General features: G+C 40.4%; 1 protein-coding gene across 1 annotated transcript in view; it reads left to right on the top strand.

The window, feature by feature from the left end:
* The window catches only part of MYO10 (myosin X), a 161,015-nt gene that overhangs the window by 102,747 nt on the left and 32,735 nt on the right, over window positions 1–25,533 (top strand). The window contains exons 20-24 of the mRNA XM_087721987.1: window positions 15,308–15,432; window positions 15,521–15,635; window positions 20,343–20,449; window positions 23,999–24,211; window positions 25,079–25,118. Coding sequence (XP_087578113.1) covers window positions 15,308–15,432; window positions 15,521–15,635; window positions 20,343–20,449; window positions 23,999–24,211; window positions 25,079–25,118 — 600 coding nt within the window. The remainder of the gene's footprint in view (window positions 1–15,307; window positions 15,433–15,520; window positions 15,636–20,342; window positions 20,450–23,998; window positions 24,212–25,078; window positions 25,119–25,533) is intronic.

Below are 25,533 nucleotides of genomic sequence, written 5' to 3'. Positions count from 1 at the left end.
TACCTTGAGGGAGATTAAATATTTCTGATTTCCATCTGTAGATATTTGTGAATAACAATATATTGGTATAATTGCTTTGTATAATTGTTGTAAGAAAATATGCAACCTTGTAACTCATCTCAGATTATACTGATGGGCCTTTAATTTATTTCAATGTACGGTAGTTATATTACAATACAATACAATACAATACAATACAATACAATACAATACAATAGCAGAGTTGGAAGGGACCTTGGAGGTCTTCTAGTCCAACCCCCTGCCTAGGCAGGAAATCCTATTGTCTGCGTTCTAAATACCATGTAGAATTAAATCAGAGTCGAAGGCAAAACTGTGATTAAAGTTCCAATTTAATAAAGCAGGCATGTTGGCACATAGCTGTGGGATCCCAAATCTGGAAGTTACATCAGAATCCCACCCAGTTAAAAGTTCATGATCTTGTCCCCACACTCACAGTCCATCACATGATCCAATCTCCTTCTTCCATGCTGGCGTCCATGCCCAGCTTCTTCCGGTCAGGTGTACTGGTGAGGAGACAAAGGATGACCTTGCTTCTAGTAAAGAATGAGAAACAATACATTCCAAAATCCTACTCCTTCTATTCCCCCCTCCCATTGACTATACAGCCTGGGGCTGTTGAATTATCCAGCCCCATCCGATGTTATGACTGTTGCTGAATTTTTAATTGTTGGTTTTATTTTTGTACCCCCTTCCCTTTCTTATTGTTAGCCGCCCTGAGTCTCTCGGGAGTAGGGCGGCATACAAGCTAAATAAACCTAACCTAACGTATACTTAAAGAAACAGCATAATGAAATTAGAGAAAGCATGGCAGGCCAAAATTCTAAAAAGGAATATAAATGCAGGCCTGACACCTATACCGTTTCAGACAGGTATTACAGATAGCAGTTAGACTTATATACCGCTTCATAGGGCTTTCAGCCCTCTCTAAGCAGTTTACAGAGTCAGCATATTGCCCCCACAGTCTGGGTCCTCATTTCACCCACCTCGGAAGGATGGAAGGCTGAGTCAACCTTGAGCCGGTGAGATTAGAACCGCCGAGCTGCAGATCACAGTCAGCTAAAGTGGCCTGCAGTACTGCACCCTAACCACTGCACCACCTCGGCTCATAAAGATGCATAGAAAGATCAACATTCTTAATGTTCTGTATGTCTTAAGTGTCACAGTTTTATATAGTACCTTTTACCACCATTTAAAATATATAGCAGTTCTATTTTAATGCATTGCATTGCCAGCATCAAATCTTCAGGATTGCAGCTTTTAAATAATCTAATCGAAAGACGAAACAAATGGTTATGAAAGGATTTTGCTTCTTATACAAAGACATTATTAAATGCCAATTCATGGATGGTATCAACCTTCACAATATGAAAGACTGCTCCCAAATTCATCAGAAGACATAGAAATGCCAACGTAGTTTTACAATCATGGAAATTCACTCGTGACACTAAGCCAAGCATTCTGTCTAAAGCCAAGCTAATTCATAGCTTTGTTTTGAAGAAAAGTAAGAGTAAGAATTGCCGTGTGTATTGCTTTGAACTTGTTGAAAGTATACTTCGTAAATAAATCTAAAAACCCAATGCAATATATATATATATTTGCAAAATAAGACCCAATGAGTTTTAACAGCATTTAGTCTTGAAAGACTACAGTGTTTTACAGGATTAGGTACAAAGAACTAAAGTACTTAAATGGCCTCTGTTAAAATCCCTAGGACTAAAAAATTGCTTAACTGTGGTTACATTGATCCTCAGCTTGGTGCATATTTGTCTAAAAAGTCGATTGGATTCCTTGTGGTTTTAGATATTGCCTTAACATGTTGGGTAAACTATTATTCACCATGGTAAATAATAACATGCTTATTTGTACAGTAAATAATGACATGAATATTTCTATATAAACATAGCAATTAGATTTTGTTAACCTGGTTTTAAGGATTTAGAGTAACTTATATGCCTAGTAACTAACTAACTATCTATCTATCTATCTATCTATCTATCTATCTATCTATCTATCTATCTATCTATCTTTATTTATTTATTTATTTATTTATTTATTAGACTTATATACCGCTTCATAGGGCTTTCAGCCCCTCTCTAAGCGGTTTACAATTTTTTTTTAGCAAATTGAGTCAGCAACTTGCCCCCACAGTCCGGGTCCTCATTTCACCCACCTCGGAAGGATGGAAGGCTGAGTCGACCTTGAGCCGGTGAGATTTGAACCGCCGAACTGCAGATCACAGTCAGCTAAAGTGGCCTGCAGTACTGCACCCTAACCACTGCGCCACCTCAGTTCGGTTCATGCTGTCCTAAATTTTTTTCAGGTTACAGATACAAAATAAGGGACAAAGGAATTTTGACAAAAACCTATTATTTATTCTTTTCCTAATTTGACAGAGAACCAAATCTTTGATTCATCACAGACCTTTTATCAATCAAGAGATATCTGTTCTGTACTGACTTCCCTGAATTCTACTTACTAGCAGACACTTGTACCATGAAGCTACATCCATCTCTTACCCTTACTCTGTTACCCAACAGAGCCGAGGTGGCGCAGTGGTTAAATGCAGCACTGCAGGCTGCTACAGCTGACTGCAGTTCTGCAGTTCGGCTGTTCAAATCTCACCGGCTCAGGGTTGACTCAGCCTTCCATCCTTCCGAGGTGGGTAAAGTGAGGACCTGGATTGTTGTTGGGGGCAATATGCTGACTCTGTAAACTGCTTAGAGAGGGCTGAAAGCCCTATGAAGCGGTATATAAGTCTAACTGCTATTGCTATTGCTAATCCAAGCCTTACAGTAACCTAGATGCTGGTATTGTATATGGGACATAAAAAATATGGTACAGAATTCTGTGGACATGAACATCTGAGAAAAATCTGCTAGTACCTGTATTCAAATTAAAAACCACATCAAAAAGCCATTTATTTCTGAACGCTGGAAGAGAAGTCATATGAGAAGGATGTGGCTTACATTGGAGAAATCTGTGTCAACAAAAGCTTGCTTGAGAACAAGCCCTACAGTTCAGGCAGAAGAGATGCTGAGATGCTCCTACAGACTGGAAAAGCCTTTCTTTTTTATTAGTTTACAATATAAACTCAAGTGTGGCTGAATCAGCCAAAAAAGAACACGGAAGGCAAATCCTTTGATGTTTCCATTCCACATAATTTGACCTCACGGTCAGATTCAGACAGATTCAGGCTCTTATTCTTCAGACCTGGTTGCAAATCAAGAGGGTATCTTTAAGGTGGTGTTTCTTTTTTATTTGAGTAAATCCTCAGGGTTTTATTTTATTGATTTCCCTTAGCTACATTTTAATTGCATAGATAAATCCACATTTATCTAGAATTTTAAACCAGCCTTTGATGGGAGCTTGCAAATCTTAATTGAGGAAGAGGCTGGTTAATGTTAAACGTAGTTGGCATCGATGCAGCTGTAATGCTTAAACCATGCAAAGAAAGAAAAGGGGGGGGCAGAGGTTCACTTGGGAAAGAGTACTTTGCGTTTTCAGGAAATCTCATAGGTTCTTTCAGCCTTTAAACATTACAAAAAGCAGCAGTCTTAATTTTTTTACTAGGCAGTGGACTGAAAAAACAGTTATGGTACCTTAATAAATGGGCACCAATAAATTTGTTTTATCTGGGTTCATCCCTGGGATCTACAGTAGAGAGTCTGTTGACTCTGGTTAATATAAACATGCCAAGGCAATTATAAATCTTTGTCAGCCATTCTTTCAAGGAGCTTCTTACTTTTTTGAAATTATGCCAACAGATTCCCTCACCATCCAAAAATGCTTACTTTGCAAGTACCTGGCTGTAGGTAGATGGCAATATAATGTCTTCTTTCTTTTCTTGTGTACAAGGAACATCGTCAGGTATTAACACATTGACATGATGGAAGAGCAGCTATGGAACCGACGTGATGCGCAATTATTTGGGAGAATAACAAAACTAGTAGATCTTTTTTTTTTTTTTTGGTCCCAAGTTACAGGGTGAAAGTTTGAAATGAAAGACGTTCTGTGAGTTTACCATGGAGATGGGAATAATTTGGCCTTTGAAAGTTGCCTGACCTTTGTTTCTTAGCAACATAAAACTAGCAGTGGACTATGTTTTTAGCGCACCTAATTTAGACTATCAAATATTAGCTTTAAGACAAGCTAATTTCCCATAATGATTTTTCAGACACCATTAATAAGCAACAGAGAAAGGAGAACGATTTTACTTGGCCCCTCCCCTTTCAAATCTCATTTGAAATGGTCAGAAGCATTTATCTCATGAATAAAACCATTGTCTGGCCGATGGAATTGTTGCACGTGTAATTTTTAAACACTGTAAATTTTGAGTTGCTGTTTCTACCATTGTTGAATCTTTAGTTTCAGTGGAACCAGCGTAGAGCTGAAATTGTATTCCAAAGGGTTAGGAAAAAAACGGTTCCACCACAAATCCGCGAAGCCCTTATCCGTGAAGACATAAGCGCGAAGACTAATTCGCGCCGTTTGAAGCGCTAAGGAAAAACCGCGACCCTACCGCGATGACATAATCGCGGAGGGCAAATTTGCGCATTCCCAAGCACTCAGTATCCTAAACCTAACCCTAAACCTAACCCTAACCCTAAACCTAATGCTAAACCTAACCCTAACCCTAACCCTAAACTTAACGCTAAACCTAACCCTAACCCTAAACCTAACCCTAAACTTAACGCTAAACCTAACGCTAAACCTAACGCTAAACCTAACCCTAAACCTAAACCTAACCCTAAACCTAACGCTAAATCTAAACCTAACCCTAAACCTAACCCTAAAACAAACCCCTAAACCTAATCCTAACCCTTACCTTAATTGAAGTTGGCTTTGTGCCGCGGCGCCGTTTTAAAGCGCCCTTCTGTTGCCGCGCTGTTGTCGCGGCGGTGATGACGCACGGTGATGATGTCGCGGCTTTAGCGCCGCGATTTTATCACCGCGATTTTGACGAGCGCGGTTTTGTCGTGCCACGAAAAAAACACCATAATAGATCTTCCCTTCTGCTTGCCACAAAAGTGTGATCTGTTGAATCAGATATACTCTGTCAGACATGTGTGAAAATATCTTCCAATTCTTTTTCATTTATGTGATCAGCATTGAATTAGGTGGTCAAGCATCTGGTACTAAGGATCACAAACTCTACAGATTAATTCAGTGAAAGTTATAATTAAAGGAGGAATACAGTGATTGATTGTTGCCGGAGATAATTTCTTATCTCTATCCTGGAACCAACTAGTGATCGCCGGTTTAGTTAGGCATTTTTCTCAATATGTGTGATCAGTAGTTAACCTCAGGTTCTTTACATTGGCGGGAAGTAAAAATTAATCATTTTCCGTTCAAGCAAAATTCCTGCAGTTTGCAGCTTGCTGTGGATCAGGATTTGTTCTTCTTGATGGGTGTACTATAGCACAAGTGGATTGACTCAGTGGTGGAATTCAACTGGGGTAACAACAGGTTCACTGATCACACGTGCAGTGTGTTTGAAAACTTAGCTTTTACTACAGCCCCAGTGCAAAACAGCTGGGGGGCTGCAATCTACTCTGCCGCCCCCATCAGCTGGGCTTCAGAAAAGGGAATATAGGTCAGTATAGCACAGGGGCGGAGCAGGCCCAGCTGATTGTCGAAGCTACCGATTCGTCCAAACCAATAGAATCCCACCAGTGGTGGGTTTCAAAAATTGTTCGAACCTACTCTGTGGGTGTGGCCTCCTTTGTGGGAGTGGCTTGCCACCCATGTGATCAGATGGGAGTGGCTTGCTGCCCATGTGACCGGATATGAAGATGCCGACGACACTTGTCAGAACCACCTTAAATTACCTCACACACAGCACTGGCCTGCATAAGAATATGATGTCAACTTGTTTTTTAAAAGGCATCTTTGGTTTGCGTTAAAACAACTTCAACACACGCAATGTTCTGATTGCACCACAAACGCAGTAGTCATCCTTACCTTTCACAGAGGCACTGAGTTTTATAAATAGGAGCATGATAGTGTAGAATAATCATATCCAAGGACCAGTGGTGGGTTTCAAAAGAGTTTGGAAGCTCTTCTGTAGGTGTGGCCTGCTTTCCGGGTCCACTGGTGGAACCTCTTCTAACCGGTTCGGTAGATTTGATGAACTGGTTCTACCGAATAGGTGCGAACTGGTAGGAACCCACCTCTGAATCCCATCCCTGGATTGTCTGGCTCTGTTTTCAGATATTACTACTGTCCTGTTATGAACAAAAATCATACTGGGCCCCTTGAAGAGATGATTGTGCAACTGTTCCTGTAAGAATAATATATTGATACCAATAACTAAGTTTAATAATATTAATAGTGGTTTTAAATATTAGCTATATTTCAAAGTTGTATGTGTTGAATCAAAGTTGTATCCCTTGAATAGTTATAGTCATAAAACTCTGGACTCTCTATTCTTGTTTTCATCTGAGCTTTGGGGTTATTATTACTTCTTTATCCTTATAAATGTCTTACACTAAGAGTGCAACACCATTCATTCTCCTGTTTCTAGCCAGTTTTTGATATTATAGTAGCTTTGTAACCTGGAGCATAGTTAAGATGGATAATTTCATTCTTTTGACTTTCTTTGTCAGGCTTATATCACAGGAACATTTGGAAACAACTGTTTGGATTCCATCAGAGCAATAACTGCCTCATTTTCATTAGTTTTCCATTGAAACTCATTGGCCAAATCACATGGCCATTATTCAACAACAGAATACACAAAACAACAGCACGAAAGCAAGCATGTTTATATAAGCAGCTAGGGGCCATGGGCTTCTCATTGCTATTCTGCATAAACTCATAAAACCCATAGTACAATAATTACTCTAATTACACTTAATAGGCTTATGTTTAAAAGGGAATCCAATTGAAAATTAAAGGTTCTGCTACTAAATGAACAACTCCTTGTGTTAGCAACCCAAACATTTTAGGTAGCTATTCCATCTTTGCTTTTTTAATGCATGATGGGGGTGAGGGTGGATAGTGTGTAAATGCAGGAGATTTACTTACAAATGAGTTTCTGTACACCCCCTCCAATTCTACGAATAAGGCAAGATAATTGTATAATATAAGCTTTGTCTGGAAGCACTGTGATGCTGGTATTGAAGGGGGAAAGAGTAGTCTCTCCTTTTTAAGAGACTAGTAACAAAACAACATTAAGTTTAACGTAGGTTTCACGCATAATTGCACACACTAAATTAAATTCCAAAAAAGCATCCCAAATGAAGTCTTAATGTAATATTATCTACTATCAACGTTCATCCAGCTGGTTTAAATAGTTTCCCATTTCTGAAAGATGAAACAAGCGTAAAATATAGGTCTTTGGTTTCCTTAGTTTGTGTAAAATACAAAGGGAAGTACATCTGTCACTATTATATTAGGACATAGCCATTGTTCAGCTACGAGGTCCGGACCTCCTGGCTACTGTTGTAAACAACGATGCTTCTGCTTTTTTGGTCAATGGAGAGTTAGGTGTGAAAGGACAGCTGTCTCTTAATTAGAATTTCACAGCATGTCTTTCCCCCTCCCATGAGCAGATCTCTGACCATCTCCAAACCAGATTTGTTTTACTTCAGCGGAAGACCACTGACCGATAACAATGTGGCAAAGAGGAGAGAGAGGCAGATTGAGAGTCAACCACCAGGGGCTGCAAGCTTTAATTAGGATGACCTCAAGTGAAGTGGCAACAGACTTTTCACAGGTGGAGAGAAGTGGCTGTCCAGGTTTCCAGCTGGGTCCCTGAAGCCCTGCTGTCAGTTGGACAAAGACTTGTCAGCCCTAAAGTTAATCAGAAGTCGTCTCTCCCACCCACCCCCATTCCCTCGCTATTACATTGAACACGGTCCGTTTCCCGTTTAACGAAAAGGCATTCTGCATCTCTTGCTTTGTGCACTTGTAGAGGATTCAATAGGTACAAATCATGCCATCAGGTAGAATAAGATAATATATATTTTAAATTATTGTGTTATTATGAGTACCTGGGGGCATCCTCATTGTCTATTGTTTGTATCCTCCTTTGTTAAGATTTAAGACTCTACAGGAGGAGTGCACGAATGCACAATAAAAGGAGGTGTACTCTCTTGCTCCTCTGAGAAGATAATTCAGCAGAATTGGTAATTTTCTTTGGCCATTGACAGAATTGCAGCATGCCCACCTTGCAAAAATAAATTAATACATTCTGTCTTTCTATTTCTCATTGTGTAAACACATACAAGTAGTACAACAGCACGCAGTTTGAACTGCAGTCAAGTGATAAATGGGGATTGTTGTGACTAGTGGGTATTTTATTTGAATTGTAGAATCTGAAATAAAAATTTAGTCAAGTGTTTAGTTAACTAGTCTGGCTGGCTTTATTTGTAAATTTAACTTTATAGTTTATAATATTTGAACGAAATGAATTACTTATGAATTATAGGGGTTTTTTTTGCTCTCAGTGATTTGGGCTCATGAAAAAAATGGCAGCTACATTAAAATCTCCCTAACCTTTGAAATACCCTTAGTTCTTAACTTTCAGATTTTGTGAAGCAGAGGGAAATTACTAAAAACAGAATTGTATAATAGCCTTTTGATGTACAGATGTTGGCTTCTAATTTTATTGCTTTGGGGTTGATTGTTTTATTTATTTTATATGTGGTTTAATTTGAGGGATATTGGTTATTCTTATGTTATAATTATCCATGTACATTTTATTGTTAGGATTATATTCCACCAAGAGTGTTTTGACTGTGGTGGTGGTGGGGAAATCAAATAATCAATAAATAAAAATTGAAAACATATTTGCTTAGATTTTAATCTGATTGGAAATTATGTATTCCTGGGGAATTCATTTTGAAGACTATGATTATTATTCTTATGATTAAAGATGGAATTTTTAAGATGGAATTTCAAATCCTGGCATATAGAAAGATTTGTCTTTTTTATAATCTGTTGAACTTTTTCACTCACTTTCTTTGTCATGTTTTCATTGTTGTATCTTGTAATGGAATTGACTACTTTAATTTGAACAATGTGCTATGTGTAATTTACATTTATAATATTATAGCAAGGCATTTTACTGTATAAAATATGGATATAAAACAGAAGGCATTTTACTGTATAAAATATGGATATAAAACAGTTCCTCTTCGAAAAAGTATTTCTTTCACACTGATATGAAATGAATAATAAATATTTTGTTGCAGTAGAAATAGATTTTGTTCTAGAAATGGTAATGGTTTGTCATCCGCATTTATTGCTTCATTGCTTCATTTTTTAACAAACAGATAGGTAAATATAGCAATTCTGTTTCACAAAATTAGTAACATTTGACCTGAAATCTATACAATTTAAAATAACTGAAAGAAATAATATTTCCAGTTAGCAGATTATTCTTCATACTAGTTCATTCTGTTTAGACTTCATTTTTTTTACGTGCCCTTATTTCATTTTATTCTTCTCAGTTTTCTCAGTTTTTCTAATGTAGTCAGATCTTCCATTATTGTGAAAGTTATCAAACTATTCAAAATCAGATGATATACGTGCAGAATTTTGCAGCAAGTCGGATGATAATGAATAATAAAAATTCACAATTGGGGGGGGGTGTTGTGTCTCTGGGCAACTATGGAGATTAAAGAAACTTCAGGCTGCTTCTATTGATCACTAAACTATGGTTTGGGAAATTAAAAAATCAAAAGTGAGCATGGTGAAAAATCTATTTTCTGTTTAGTCGCCATTCTTTCAGGAATGATCTATGAAGTCATATGTTACCAATAGATTGGGCTGACCCTCTATCTTCCTACTAGTCCCCCTTTCTCAATCAATAGCAATAGCAATAGCAATAGTTAGGCTTATATACCGCTTCATAGGGCTTTCAGCCCTCTCTAAGCGGTTTACGGAGTCAGCATATTGCCCCCAACAACAATCTGGGTCCTCATTTTACCCACCTCGGAAGGATGGAAGGCTGAGTCATCCTTGAGCCTGATGGGATTTGAACAGCCAAACTGCTGAACTGCAGTGCTGCATTTAACCACTGCGCCATCTCGGCTCCACTCCCCCACCTATATGGACTGCTATAGTACAAATCCTTGCCAAGGTTCTGCACAGATTATTGGGCTTGGCATTGGTTCAGGAACTGTGTAAAAGGAGTACAGATTACTCCTTACTGAAGGATGGGGAGATGAGGCTGCACGAAGTAATGGCGCTAGATTAGAGATGCATACTTTTTGAAACTACTAGCCAATGCATAGTGCCAAAGATCATGTAAGTCCTTATTTTGATGCAAGCCAGATTCATTTATTTCAGAATAATGTACACAATAATAAACATATACTAAGCAACAGCGTAATGAAGAAAACGCTGTGTAAGCCGAGGGCTCCAAATTATTCAGGCAACTGAACTGAATCATTATGCCATAAAGAAGGGTAAACATTCACACCCACACGCATACCAAAGTTGCTGTCAAGTCTGACTTGAAGGTAATCCAAATCCTGTGGATGAGGAATCTTCCTTCCGAGTCTTTTCTAAAAGATGGCACATTGAATTGCAACTTTGCGCCGCGCTGCAGCTGGCCAGTTACATGTTGCATTTATTCTCAAGAGTTGCGAGCACTCAATAGCAAGAATTACTAAGAGAAAGGCTGCGAGGTAAGTTTCATTTGTATTGACCTTGTTTTGTCTCCAACTCAAGGGCACGTAGTTTTGTTCCAGCGAGATAAATTGGAGCCTGCAACCCTTCTAATGCAAAAACTGCCTTTTGATTTCCAACTTAATTTTAGGCGTGAATGATTGGCTCATATGCTGCAGACATCGCTTTGAACGAAATAGTTCCAGGGTTCAGTCCTGTTTTGTGAAAGGCACGCAGCTCCATTTCTGCAGCGCGCAGCAGAAGGAGTGACTTGCCCCAGTGTCACGCATTTGCATATTTTCCTGTGCAGCCCTCCCAATCAGATCTGAAAGACACACCATACTAATTATCCTCAGAAAGGGAGGGGTTGTCATGGCAACTGAGCACTTTTTAAAGCACTAGGAATAGTGTTCATTATTGTTCAGTGTCTTTAGCAGTGGAGGGAAAAGGTCAGGATAGCAGATACTTTCCATATGAATTTTTGCCTCTGAGAAATATGAATCTACAGGGCACCCACAACCCTTGTGAGTTGGTGAGTGATAACCTATTTATTTGGGGTTGCAAGATTTTCAGTTGTTTCTTACGTTTTGAGAAGCTGGGCATGGCAAAGTATTTGCACGGGGTGCAAACTTGCAGCAGAGGGAAAAAAAACTTACCATAATATGTTCTCTTCTGTAGCTAGCTCTACTCTTAAGATCTTTGGTATTGTAGATGAGATTTTGAGCCTTATCACGCTTTGTTTCCAGGCAGAAGGTTAATACTTTGTTGCCTGAATATAAAGTATTGGCATATACTTCTATCTACTAATAAGAACACTAAGTACAGATTTCTTAATTTTTTTTTATTCTTGGCTAATGCAATGAAGTGCAATGCAATCCAGACTTCCCAAATAGTGGATTGTTTAAATTATTTTAGGGGAGAAAAAAGGGAAAATAGTATTACAATTTTTTTGTAAAAAAATACGACTTACAAAACTACTTGCATTTTTCTGTTTCCTAGGTAGGTAGGTAGGTAGGCTGGTAGGTAGGTAGGTAGGTAGGTAGGTAGGTAGGTAGGTAGGTAGGTAGGTAGATAGATAGATAGATAGATAGATAGATAGATAGATAGATAGATAGATAGATAGATAGATAGATGATAGATAGATAGATAGATAGATATAGAGAGAGATAGATAGATATGAGAGAGAGAGAGAGAGAGATATGATAGAGAGATAGATAGATAGATGATAGATAGATAGATAGATATGAGTGAGAGAGAGAGAGAGATGAGAGAGAGAGAGAGAGAGAGATAAGAGAGAGAGAGAGAGAGAGAGAGAGAGAGAGAGAGAGAGAGAGATGTAAATAATGTATACACATTTGCACTACAAAACATTTTATACACTTCATGGGTATTCCAAATGTGACTTTTAATAAATAAAAATAGAATTTATTTCAGAAAGGGGTGATAAGAAATATCTCAATGAACTTAGATATTTGCCTGTTTAAAGTATATTGATCCAGATGCTTTAAAAGTGCTGTGAAAAGTTGGTGTTTTTAGTCCTCATCATCAATTGTGCAATGCCTCTTTGTACTTAAACTTGGGAATGAAGAAAGCACTGTGCTCTGATCGTAGAAATTTTAGCTTTTTTCCTCAAGTGTAATAAAAATGGAATGTTGCATTTGAAGTATTTCAGTTCTCTTTTATGAATTTCTGCCCATGTCTACAAAATATTTTTAACAAATCTAAAAACAATTTTCACAAGGATAGCATCCTTGGTATTTATTGTAAATAACGTATTTGTGGTTTTCAAGTTAAAAGTGTTAATGGGGCTTTAATTAGTAGTAGTAAAAGTAAAACGTCAAATACTTTTTCTTCAATACTTGCTCACAAAATTATTAGGAGTATTTATGGTAACTTGTTGCTTGATTTTACAATTCTTGATGCAAATTTCTTTTGGAATAATTGGCTAAGGTATGCAAAACACGTAGCACAATATTTTAAAATGGGAGAAAAAAATGGAGAGCATTTCTGTATGGGTGACACATTTCTTATTAAGTCTTAAAGGAATTATGCCCATATTTGTGCCAGCGGCATCTGATTTGCAAATAGGATTTGATTACCTCCTGGGAATGCAGATTAAGGCACTTTATTATTCCTTAGAGATGTCACCATGAAATTGTCTCTTTTCCAAGGCTCCGTTTTACTCTGTCATTACTGTCAGGCATTTGGAATTGCTAAATAGCAATGAAGGCCAGTGAGTTGGGGATTGTTCATTGGATTAAGCAGGATGTCTGGATTAGACAAAGAAAAAGAACTCAAAAGATAGATCTTAACTCTGCAATTGTCTCTTGGGTTTATCGTTTTTGGAAGCAAGATTATTACATTCTCTTAATTAAACTTCTTTTTTGAAAGCAATATCTTAGTAAATAAGTGGTTCATTTACTAAATCCCCGTTCCCCAAATCCCATATACTAAATATTTGTATATAAAGTCAGGATTCAACATTCTGTAAGTGAAAAAGTAACACTCCTTTTCTTAAATACTGATAGCATTTAATAGAAAGCACATCGTTTTACACGTTTATTATTTAATGTACAGGGAGCCAAAATTTTCACAATTCTTTTGAAATGTCTGTAAATTACCAGGTTTAGAATTAAATATGTATCCTCCCTAAAAAAAATAATATAAAGGATGGTGATACCATACTTCTCATTTTGTTGAGATTACAAAGAAACATCATAAAGATATAGTAAATTATTTAAGCCAGCATTTTTATTCCTGCAGAATCCATGAACAGAATATTACATATATTGTTATTCATGTTCTCTAACAACTAATATACTGTAGATAAGCATTCTGATAATATGATTTGTGTTCTGATAATGATAGATAAATGTATCTAATCTATATACTACTAAAACTCTTCATGACTCTTTATTTGTAACCTTCAAATGTGCAAAAGGTACATCGTAGGCAAGAATTTTTGAACCAAGATACCTCAAATGGTCTAACTTACAGAATGCATCCAAAATCCAGGACCTAGGACTCCTGCGAGTTTGAAATACAGCAGTTGAGGCCAATTCAGTGCTACTGCAGCAGTGATGGGATTCAAATAATTTAACAACCGGTTCTCTGCCCTAATGACCAGCTGGGTAGGCGTGGCTCGGTGGTCATGTGACTGGGTGGGCATGGCCAACTCAACGTCACTCAGGTCGATGGACGCTTCGTCTTAGCTGTTATGATGTCATCAGGGTTAACTGGAGAGGCAGTTTCTGTAAGCAGGGCAATAAAGATGAGGCTAGAAACAACACCAGAATGTTTCCTTCCTGCCTTCCTTACAGGATTAGCCCTGTAAAGTGAAAAAAAGAAAGATTTCTTCCAACAACCGGTTCTCCCAACTGCTTAGAAATTTAACAACCTGTTCTCCCGAATAGGTGCGAACCGGCTGAATCCCACCACTGGGCAACCGGGACCCTCAGGATTTGCCTGTGCTAAGCAATGGGATCACATGACTGAATTTGTGCTTTATGATCACTTTTCCTAGGGATGGTAATCCTGGCCCCGATTTCCCTTGTAACCTGTTTTCTTGTTTCCTCCTGCTCATTTTTAAAGACTTCAAAGTTGTAACTCCTCATACAAGTTTTGTTGTAACTCCTTCATTATTTCTGAACATAAATCACTCGTATGCATGCAAGTTCTTCGCATAGAATATGTACACAGAGAGATACAAAGGAAGTGAGAGAGGGCGTGAGAATGAATTTGAGCATTTGTAGCCTGGAATAAATTATCAGTCTTAAGTAGAAAGTGCCTCAATGATAATCAGTCTTAAGTAGAAAGTGCCTCAATGTACAGATTGGTATTTGTACTACCAAGCATCTCTTTGTTGTTGTTGTTGTTTATTAGTTTTGTATGCCGCCCACTCCCGAAGGACTCCGGGCAGCTCACAATAAGCAGGGAAAGGGAAATAAATAAGACAATACAAAGAATTTAAAAATGCACAACATTCACAATTGAGGCGGGGCTGGATATTTCAACAGCCCCCAGCCTGTTGGAACAGCCAGGACTTGGTAGCTTTACGGAAGGCCGGGAGGGTAGTAAAGGTCCGGATCTCCATGGGGAGCTCGTTCCAGAGGGCCGGAGCTGCAACAGAGAAGGCTCTCCCCCGGGGGTTGCCAGCCGACATTGGCTGGCCAATGGAACCCGGAGAAGGCCAAGCCTGTGAGATCGAATCGGTCTTTGGGAGGTAATTGGCAGGAGGCGGTCTCTCAGGTACCCAGGTCCGATGCCATGCAGGGCTTTACAAGTAACAACTAGCACCTTGAAACGTGTCCGGAGACCAATGGGTAGCCAGTGCAGCTCGCGGAGGATAGGTGTAACGTGGGTGTACCTGGGTGCACCCACAATCGCTCGCGCGGCTGCATTCTGGACTAGGTATTTGGTATCTCCTCTTTATTAACCCGGGCACTGGCTTCAGAAAGTTTTCCCAATTCCACCAGAAAAGGCTTGAGAAGAATGGAGGAAGCTGTTTCGCCCGCTGAATGACTCCATTAATTGAAATTAATATTTAAAAATAATGCAGCTGAACTAATGCATTTAGTATCACTCACTCTTTGACATACCCTGAATCTCTTGTTTACATATTCGCAAATTTTATCGCTAATGAAATGCACCCGATTATGTTACATTTTAGATGCCTGACCAGTTTGATCAGAATGTGGTCTTGAACCAGTTGCGCTACTCCGGTATGCTTGAAACAGTACGGATACGAAGAGCAGGTTTCCCTGTGCGGAGGCCATTTCAGGATTTTCACAAAAGGTAGCCATCTGTTTTGTTTTAAGAGCAGATAAAGAAAGGACAACGAAATGAAGCAATTAAAAATAATACCATTGGTTTGTTTCTACAGATACAAAGTCCTGATGAGAAATTTGACTCTCCCTGAGGATTTAAAAGGAAAGTGTACTGCCCTTCTCCATCTATATGACAGCACAAAAACTGAATGGCAACTTGGAAAATCTAAGGTAAAATAAAAATAAATGGACATGCAAAGCCAGAATAATGATTAAAGCATCTTCTGTATTAATACACAGTGGGAGCTGCGGATTGCCTAAGTTCCAAAGCTAGACATCTTGTAGCGGTTGGTGCCCAGTTATCAAATAACTTTAGCTAACTGTTCTGACCCCCCCTTGTCCCACACCAACACACTCGGAGCCAAAGATAAGTTACGGCATTTAATTAACAGACAGACAGGTCCTTGGCAGCAAACTGGCACAGACAAGCTTGGGCAGCAATCCAGCACAGATAAGCCGTGGCAGCAATCCAGCCTGCCAAGCTCACAACAATGTTCTCCAACATTAGTTCCTGCGTTGACTTCTGCAAGAGGGGCGTGTGCACAAGCAGTCCTTTTTATAGTCTGGAGAGGAGCCTAATGACCACCAGCTGAGTGCCATTACCTCCTATAACTGCGCAACTGTTCCTGATGCCTATTAGCTCTTCGGTGCTGGGCATCCAGGAACAACTCACTGCTGGCGTCCGGATCACTCTCCCTTGTCTCCTCCCCACTGGTCCAAGGCTCAGGCGCCTCCTGGTGGCCAACCAGCCTCTCTGCGCCCTGCTCGGAGTCAGAACTGTGTCCAGGGTCCTCCACATCCTCCAGAGCCGACTCATAGGGCCCCTCTCTGTCGGAGTCTGGTGGCAGCTCCAACGGCTTCTGCTGGGCCACAACAGCTAACTATAGTAAACTATTGAATTTCTGTGTTACCCTATGCAGCATAAATACATAATAGATTTGATAATTGTGGGTTTTGATGTTAAGAACAGCTGAAATGAAATGAAATTCTCTAAAAAAAATAGCTAATTGAGGATGAATGAAAAAACAATTAATTTAATGGACCTCTGGCAAAATCAGAACAATCAGAACTACAGTATTTGTACAATGAGCAGACTAGGCATAGCATAAATTCCTGATCTTTAACTCTTTGAGTAGGGAGTAGCTGAGTTCAATCTGTGGGTTCAGTCATGATCTAATATTGCTGAGAATTTTTTGCTTGTGATTTTTGTACCTAAGGCAAAGAAACAAACCCACTGCCTCCAAAAAACTCCGAGAAATACACTAGTAGTTCAGAGAACCGCTAGCGGAAATTTTGAGTACCATATTTTTTCGGAGTATAAGACGCACCTTAATTTTGGGGGAGGAAATCAGGAAAAAAAAACACCTTTCTGCCTCTTTCCCAGCAGCATCCATCAGTATTCATCGGGCTAACATCTTTGCTGCCTCAGTTGGAGCCTGATTCCAGAAGCTACCTGGGGAACTACGATTAAAGTCTTTTCAATGAAAGAGTTTTTGGGCTGCAGGGTCCCCTCCCCGATTCCAAAAAGGGCGCGTGCAGAGGTCAAACAAGTGCATCATGTTTCAGATGGCAGGCAGTTCCAGCTGAAAATGCTTTCCTTCCCAGTTCCCCAGTGCACATCGCAGAGCCACGCGCCCTCCTCCTGCTCTACAGACTCGCTGCCTGTTTTCTCCTGTCCAGCACCGTCGGCTGTGGAAGACAGGGAGAAAAGCGAGAGGGCAGCGCAGTTGGGTGAAGGAGCCAGGCACGGACACAGGGGAGGCACATTAGAGGCAGCCGGCTGATTGCAGGCTTGGCTGCTGGCCACCCGGAGTGCGCAGGCAGCAAAGGAAACCTTCGTCGTGGCTCTATTAAGATGCACATTTCACGGTGGGGTACAATTTGGGGGTGTCAGGTGGTGCAGGGAATAGGGTGCCCTGACAGCCGCTTCTTAGATGTTGCTGCCAGCGACCATGGTTTCGCGCCCGCTCTCCCGGATAACAGCTGACTGTAGAAGAGAGGCAGCGTGCCGGGCGAAGTTCGACCATCCCCGCCCCAACAAGCGAAAGAAGGGGAGAGTCCAGCAGCGCCCGGGGCACTTCTTCGCCACTGGCAGGGATGCCGGCCACCCCATTCGTGGTGGGGCACAATTTGAGGGTGGCAGGTGGGGCAGGGGATGGGGTGCCCGGCATCCCTGCCAGTGGCGAAGAAGTGCCCCGGGCGCTGCTAGACTCTCCCCTCCTCTCACTCGACTGCGCTGCCCTCTCGCTTTTCTCCCTGCCTCCCCCAGCCAACGGTGCTGTCGAGGAGAAAACAGGCGGCGAGTCTGTAGAGGAGGAGGAGGAGGGCGCGTGGCTCTGCGATGTGCACCGGGGAACTGGGAAGGAAAGCATTTTCAGGTGGCAGCGGAAGCTGGAACTGCCTGCCACCTGAAACATGATGCACTTGTTTGGCCTCTGCATGCGCCCTTTTTGGAATCAGGGAGGGAGACCTGCAGTCCAAAAACACTTTCATTGAAAAGGCTTTCATCGCAGTTCTCCAGGAAGCTTCTGGAATCAAGTGCCATGTGAAAGTGAGGATCCTCGCCGTATGAAACCCCCCGAAAATGCGACACGCAGAGCGAGCGTGTGGAGCTACATTCGGAGTATAAGATGCACCCAGATTTCCCCCCTCTCTTTGGGGGTAAAAGGTGCGTCTTATACTCCGAAAAATATAGTTGTTCAGAGAACCAGCAAATGCCACCTCTGGCTGGCCCCAGAGTAGGGTGGGAATGGAGATTTTGCAGTATCCTTCCCCTGCCACGCCCACCAAGCCACGCCCAAAGAACCGGTAGTAAAAAATTGGAATTTCACCACTGGCCTAATTGAAATTAGCATTCATCCAACCCAAAATGCAGAGAGCCTTTCTTTATTTTCTTCCTAGGCCCCGGTCACCCTGTATATCTTCCCCATCTGGAATCAAACCTTAACCCCGTGTACTTGAGCTACTCTTCCCCATCCATCCTCCAGGCTCATTGGGTCAATCCCAATCCAGTTCCACCTCAAAAGTAATCTTCTGTCTTCTCCACTTTCATCCCTACACTTTGTCTCGTATCCATCAACAGCAGTACGATCTTTCTTTTCCATTGCAGTTGTTGTTTTTCATGTGCCTGGGAATGTTTTAATCCATCCACAACTTTTAGCCCATTTTCTCTTCATTTTCATGAATGTCTCTAGCCCTGATGTGCCCTAAAGAATTCAAGAAAATAAGGATGGCAAGTCCTTCGGGATTGGGCGGCATATAAATGTGTCTAATAAATAAAAATAAATAGCTGGAATCAGCACTTCCCTTTAAAACACTTCCATTATTTAACATTTCAAATAAATAGATGTGCAAGTACATATTTCTTTAATCATGGGTATCAACAGAACAGGTATGGTAGAGATGTTTGCCACAACAGTGGTGCATGTAGGCTCCACATTGTCTAATCTTAAATTATATAGGAAGGTAGATTATACGTGGCTGCAGAATATGCACAATCTCAATTGCAAAGCATTAGTGCTTCCACTCCCAGTTGTTTAATATGAATTGTAGCCTAAATAAGCTTTTTCATATTTAAGTATGCAGGTAAATCTGCACCACCAAGATATTTCTTCTGCATTCATAATTCTTTGTCTCTGCAATCCTTTTCTTGCAATTCCTTAGGTTCCATATCCTACGTTATGCAGAGTTACAGGCAGGGGTGGGGTCCTACCAGCTTAACAACCGTTTCACTGAGCGCACGCTTCGCAAACACATTATCCACAATAAAGTCAAGGCACTGAAAAAGGGGATCGAGGTCTCTAGAGAGCTGAGGTGGCGCAGTGGTTAAATGCAGCACTGCAGGCTACTTCAGCTGACTGCAGTTCTGCAGTTCGGCTGTTCAAATCTCACTGGCTCAAGGTTGACTCAGCCTTCCATCCTTCCGAGGTGGGTAAAATGAAGACCCAGATTGTGGGGGCGATATGCTGACTCTGTAAACCGCTTAGAGAGGGCTGAAAGCCCTATGAAGCGGTATATAAGTCTAATTGCTATTGCTAACTAGGATGTCAGCCTCTGTTTTGCTGCTTGCTTTTCGGCTGCCATTGAAACAGGGAGGGGGGGCATGGTATTTGGGTGTGGGAAATATTCTGTACAGGAGGACTGTGAAAAGGGAGTTGTTCCCACCATCTACTGCGCATGTGGCAGGGAGAGGAGTTTCCCGCCAAGGCCAACTCTCCGGCATACCAACCTGATGATGGTTTTTGAAGATATCTCCCACATGACACCTGTGGGGAAATTGGATTGGACTATGGGCTGGGGTTACCAAGGGGAGGAGAATGGGTCATGTTTTGATATCTAATGCTTTCGCGCGCTTTTGCTCAGATTCAGCTTTGCTTAGCTTCTATTTACTTATAACCAGCAAAAGTACTCTTAATTCTGCAAAATGGAGTTGAGTGGTTTCTTTCTTGGTTATTAAGCGAAGCAGCCCTGACATAGGGTGTGCCTGTCCTATTAGGAAGGACTGGGTGGTGGGGACCAATGGTGAGCATTTTCTGTAGCAGCCATCATCCTCTGGAAAATCTTCCCACTGAAACACATCTAGCTCCTTACCTTGGAGCTTCTGCAATGTGGTGAAATTGTTACTGTTTTTAGGAGGCTTGAAATACTGTGGCACCGTTTCTTAATTTTAGTACTATTAGTTAATCAACTTTAACTTTCAATTTGTGTCTTGTTTTTACGCTTCTGTAAATTCCTAACGTCCAGCTAATTTCAGGGAGATTAGATAAACGTTATAAATAAATAAACAACACTTTGCTTTTTTTCCCCCCCCAGGCATTGAAATTCATTTGTAATTTAGTAAATACAAATTAATTAAAAATGCATTTGCTATATTTTCAGGTATTTCTACGCGAATCTTTGGAACACACGTTAGAAAAACAGCGAGAAATAGAGGTTAGCAAAGCAGCCATGATCATCAAAGCTCACATCTTAGGCTACATGGCGCGGTAAGAAGTTAGGAGTTGTGTATTATTATTGAGTTGAACTCAAAAACATTTAAGCTGGTATAAACTCTGCAGATTGCAAGTTCGAATTCCCGAGGCTCAAGATTAAAGCAATATTTTGTTTTATTTTATGGTTTTGTCAATCTTTACTTGAACATTTTTTTTGGGGGGGTGGGGGAATAAAATAGATGCTGAAATCAGGAACAGTATTATACTTTGTTAATATTTATTTAGATGTTATGCTGCATTAAATTTTAATTCAGATGATCAGATACATTGCACTGTTTTAATGTATTTTAAAATAATTAATGATTATCAATTTTTGCTAAATAATTAATTGGATTAATTAATTGTATTATTACGTTTAAATTGTATAGAATCCATTTACAGATTTTGAACCTATGTCAAAAATAACAAAAGTAAAATTAGGCTATTTAGCAATAAGAATATCAAGTTCACAGAGCACACAGAAGGTCACTTCCATTACAATGAAAACTTAAAGGCGCATAGTAATAAAACTTGAAATATGCTTCCAGTGGAACTTTTTTTTCTTTATTTTGGGAGGTAGTTTTAAATTATATTTCATACAGAGTCTCAGGCCAAAGTTTATTAAGTAACATTTCTTATAAAATAATCCCTGTGTAAACAGAATATTTTGGGTCCTACCTGGAATTTATATAACCCCTAATCAGGCCCTTTCCAAATTACGGCTTTTAGAGTTTGCAAGATAGTTGGAATCCTTCAAGTTGTATTCTAGCACGTAAGGATGAGACCTTTTTCTAGAGGACCTGGAGGTGGTCCTGAGTGCCATCATCTGTAATTGTGAATTATATATAATTTCTTTGGCTGTAATTCCAAGGTATTCTGTTTGGAAAAAGGAGATTTGGAATGCTAGTGGTTTTTTATTATTATTATTATCTTTGCTGTGGTGGTAGAGAGAAAAAAGTGATGCAATAGATGAAGTTTTTCTTAATTAGCAAAGGATAGTAGGACTTCTTCATCTTCTTCTGCCGTATCCATCATCGGATGTTGGCGATCATGTTGGCAATCCTATTTTTATCAACAGCCGCATAAAAATTGCTGTTGAGTTTTGGCCAAACCAGTCCCTTTAGATTTTGAAGCCACGATGTTCTTCTTCTGCCTGGACCTCATTTGCCTTCAATCTTTCCCTGGAGGATTAAGTGAAGGATGCCGTATCCGTCCAGGTGTCACATCACATGTCCAAAATATTCTAACCTTCGCTTTTTTTATGACTAGGTGGTTGAATTATGTTTGATTTGTTTATCTAATATTAGTTATTACGTACTGAAATCTGAAGAGGTGATTTAATCTGTTTCCTCCCTGCATAGGTCAATAGCTATTGTCCAATAGCTGCTTAAACAATGAGGTCATTCCTTTTATGTGCATATTACAAATATATATATTTGTTTTCGTAGATTTTCATGGGTGTAAGTATGCTGGTTATTTGGGTCTTTTCCCGTGTAAAATTGTGATTGTCTTGGCTATCTATCTATCTATCTATCTATCTATCTATCTATCTATCTATCTATCTATCTATCATCTAATCTATATCTATCTATATCTATCTAACTATCTATCTCTATCTATCTCTATCTATCTATCTATCTATCTATTTAATCTATATCTATCTATATCTATCTATCTATCTATCTCTATCTATCTATCTCTATCTATCTATCTCTATCTATCTATCTCTATCTATCTCTATCTCTATCATCTATCTATCTATCTATCTATCTATCTATCTATCTATCTAATCTATATCTAACTATATCTATCTAACTATCTATCTCTATCTATCTCTATCTATCTATCTATCTATCTATCTATCTATCTATCTATCTAATCTATATCTATCTATATCTATCTATCTATCTCTATCTATCTATCTCTATCTATCTCTATCTATCTATACATACATACATACATACATACATACATACATACATACATACATACATACATACATACATATATATATATATATATATATATATATATATATATTTAGTGTCACAACCCCTGGTATGCCCCAATTATGGGAGGAAGCTAACTGCTTCCATATATGTCAAATGGCTCATCACAAGAGTCCATCACGACAGAAACCCAATATTTTTACTGTTGCCTTTTGTACATTTGTGTTGTATTTTTGCTGATAATTTTTGCTCCCTTTATTTATTTATCAGCAAAAATACAACACACACACACACACACACACACACACACACACACACACATATCTCAATGGTTGGATTCAAATAATTTAGCAACCGGTTCTCTGCCCTAATGACCAGCTGGGTAGGCGTGGCTCAGTGGTCATGTGACTGGGTGGGCGTGGTCCACTCAACGTCACTCACGTCGATGGGCACTTCGCCTTAGCTGTTACAATGTAATAAGGGTTAACTGGAGAGGCAGTTGTGCAAGTAGAGTAATAAAGATTAGGCTCGAAACAACAGAATCAGTGATAGGTTTCAATTTATTTTACTACCGGTTTTCTCGTGCGAGCGGTAGTGCGCGCAGTTCTCTGAACTGCTTAGAAAGTTAATAACCGGTTCTCCCAAATAGGTGCGAACTGGCTGAATCCCACCACTGAGATATATAGATATAGATATAGACAGAGAGACAGAGAGACATAGATAGATAGATAGATAGATAGATAGATAGATAGATGGATGGATGGATGGATGGATGGATGGATGGATGGATGGATGGATGGATGGATGGATGGATGGGTAGGTAGGTAGCAGGGGTGGGTTTCAACCGGTTCGCGGCGGTCCCTGCGAACTGGTTGGTCGGTGAACCTGGAAGTAAGTAACTTCCAGGAACGGCGAAGGGCCCAGCCTCCCGCCCGCGCTTCTTACCTGGTTTTGATGAGTTCTGCGCTTCCACGCATGCGCAGGACGCATACAGCGCCTATGCGATCCTCCAGGAGCAGCTGGAGCATCGCACAGACGCTAGTACGCATGTGTGCACCGCACGCGTGCACGAGGATGCCACCGGCCCCGTTCCAACCAAACCGGTTGGAACGGGGCGAGAAACCCACCCCTGGTAGGTAGGTAGGTAGGTAGGTAGGTAGGTAGGTAGGTAGGTAGGTAGGTAGATGATAGATAGATAGATAGATAGATAGATAGATAGATAGATAGATGATAGATAGATAGATAGATAGATAGATAGATAGATAGATAGATAGATAGATAGATAGATAGATATGTCCTTTATAAGAGCAGAAAATGCTTTTCTTAAGGACAAATAAATTTTGATCATTGTTGATACACGCAAGTAGACCACAAATAAAAGCTATTAGGGCAATGTTAGGAAAATGTGTTTGCTTAGTCAAGATGCATCTTTCCTTTTTGTCATGGCTCTAGTCTTCCCAGAGGACCAGAAAAGTGAAGCACAAGCAAAGAATGTTTATGGGAGTTGACTTCTTTTACTATCTAGACTCTTTAATTCATGGCATGGGTAGTGATCGCTCTCACAGTTGTCCCATTATGTCTTCTTCACATGAGTCGTCTCTGCTTCTCATTTCAGAAAACGCTACAAGAAAGTCCTTTACTACGTAGTCATCATACAGAAAAATTACAGAGCTTTTTACCTAAGGAGGAGGTACCTATTGCTGAAGAAAGCAGCCATCACTTTCCAGAAGCAGATGCGAGGCCTGATTGCCCGCCGTATTTATACACAGCTGTTGGAGGAGAAGAAACAGCAAGAGGAAGAAAAAAGGCAGAGGGAAGAGGAGGAAAGGTATGGAATATGTACCGTATATACTCGAGTATAGGCCGACCCGAATATAAGCTGAGGCACCTAATTTTACCACAAAAAAACTGGAAAAGTTATTGACTCGAGTATAAGCCTAGGGTGGGAAATGCAGCAGCTACCGGTAAATTTCAAAAATAAAAATAGATACCAATAATGTTTTTGAATATTTATTTCAAAGAAAAACAGTAAACTAGCGGTGTATTCAATGAAATACTTCACTCGCCTCATGATGCTGATGTCCCGCTGTGATGATGATGTCCCGTGCAGCCGCGGGAGCGATGTCCCGCCTCCTATGACACACGGCACAGTGATTCCTATCATTGGATCACTGTACCAGAGGAGGTGGGACATCGCTATGTGGCTGCTTGCCATAACAAGGAGGAGGTGGGACATCGTTGCAGAGCGGCAGGAGGGGGAGGAAGGGGAATCGTAAGACAGCCCTGCATTACATTAGAACGTGAGGAGGGGGGATGGTGCGGTGCACGCTGCGCGACAAACTGACACAGAGGGAGGGGAAACTCAGGGGCGCTGGGCCATTCACGAGCGTCACCCAGCGGCATGGCCCCGCCCCTTTTTCTCCTCCATTTCAGGCAAATTTTTCACTGACTCGAGTATAAGCCGAGGCGGCTTTTTTCAGCTCAAAAAGTGGGCTGAAAAACTAGGCTTATACTTGAGTATATACAGTACTTGCTTTAATATATCTGGTAAGCAATTTATATTAAACAAGAGTTTTTAGAACAGTTTACGGAAGTTATTGAGAAGTCTTCAAACGCCAGGTCTTGCTTTAATGGTGCCTTTCTCTTGCTTTGATGCCTTTTCATCCTTCCTGACATTTTCTAATTGTCTTTTTAGAAAGCAACGAATGATGGAAGCAGAACGTCTTGCTCAGCAGGTTAGCCATTTGTTTCCCACTTTGTTCACGTTAAGAGTAATTTATTGTGATAATCATTGGAATGAGGGAAGAACCCCGCGGTTTGAAAAATAGCACATCACCGACACTTAGGTTTATAAGGATGATTTCTGCATTAAGACTGGACTACTGCAATGCGCTCTACATGGGGCAGCCTTTGAAGAGTATTCGGAGACTTCAACTCGTCCAGAATGCAGCCGCGCGAGCGATTGTGGGTACACCTCGGTACACCCACGTTACACCTATCCTCCGCGAGCTGCACTGGCTACCGATCGGTCTCCGGATACGCTTCAAAGTGCTAGTCGTAACTTATAAAGCCCTTCATGGTATTGGATCTGGGTACTTGAGAGACCGCCTGCTGCCAATTACCTCCCATAGACCCGTTAGATCGCACAGG

Source organism: Thamnophis sirtalis, unplaced genomic scaffold (genome assembly GCF_051295495.1).
Source record: "Thamnophis sirtalis isolate CommonGarterSnake01/CBP01778 unplaced genomic scaffold, rThaSir2_p1.2 scaffold_8, whole genome shotgun sequence".
Taxonomy (NCBI): Eukaryota; Metazoa; Chordata; class Lepidosauria; order Squamata; family Natricidae; genus Thamnophis; species Thamnophis sirtalis.
This window is presented reverse-complemented; position numbering and strand designations above follow the sequence as displayed.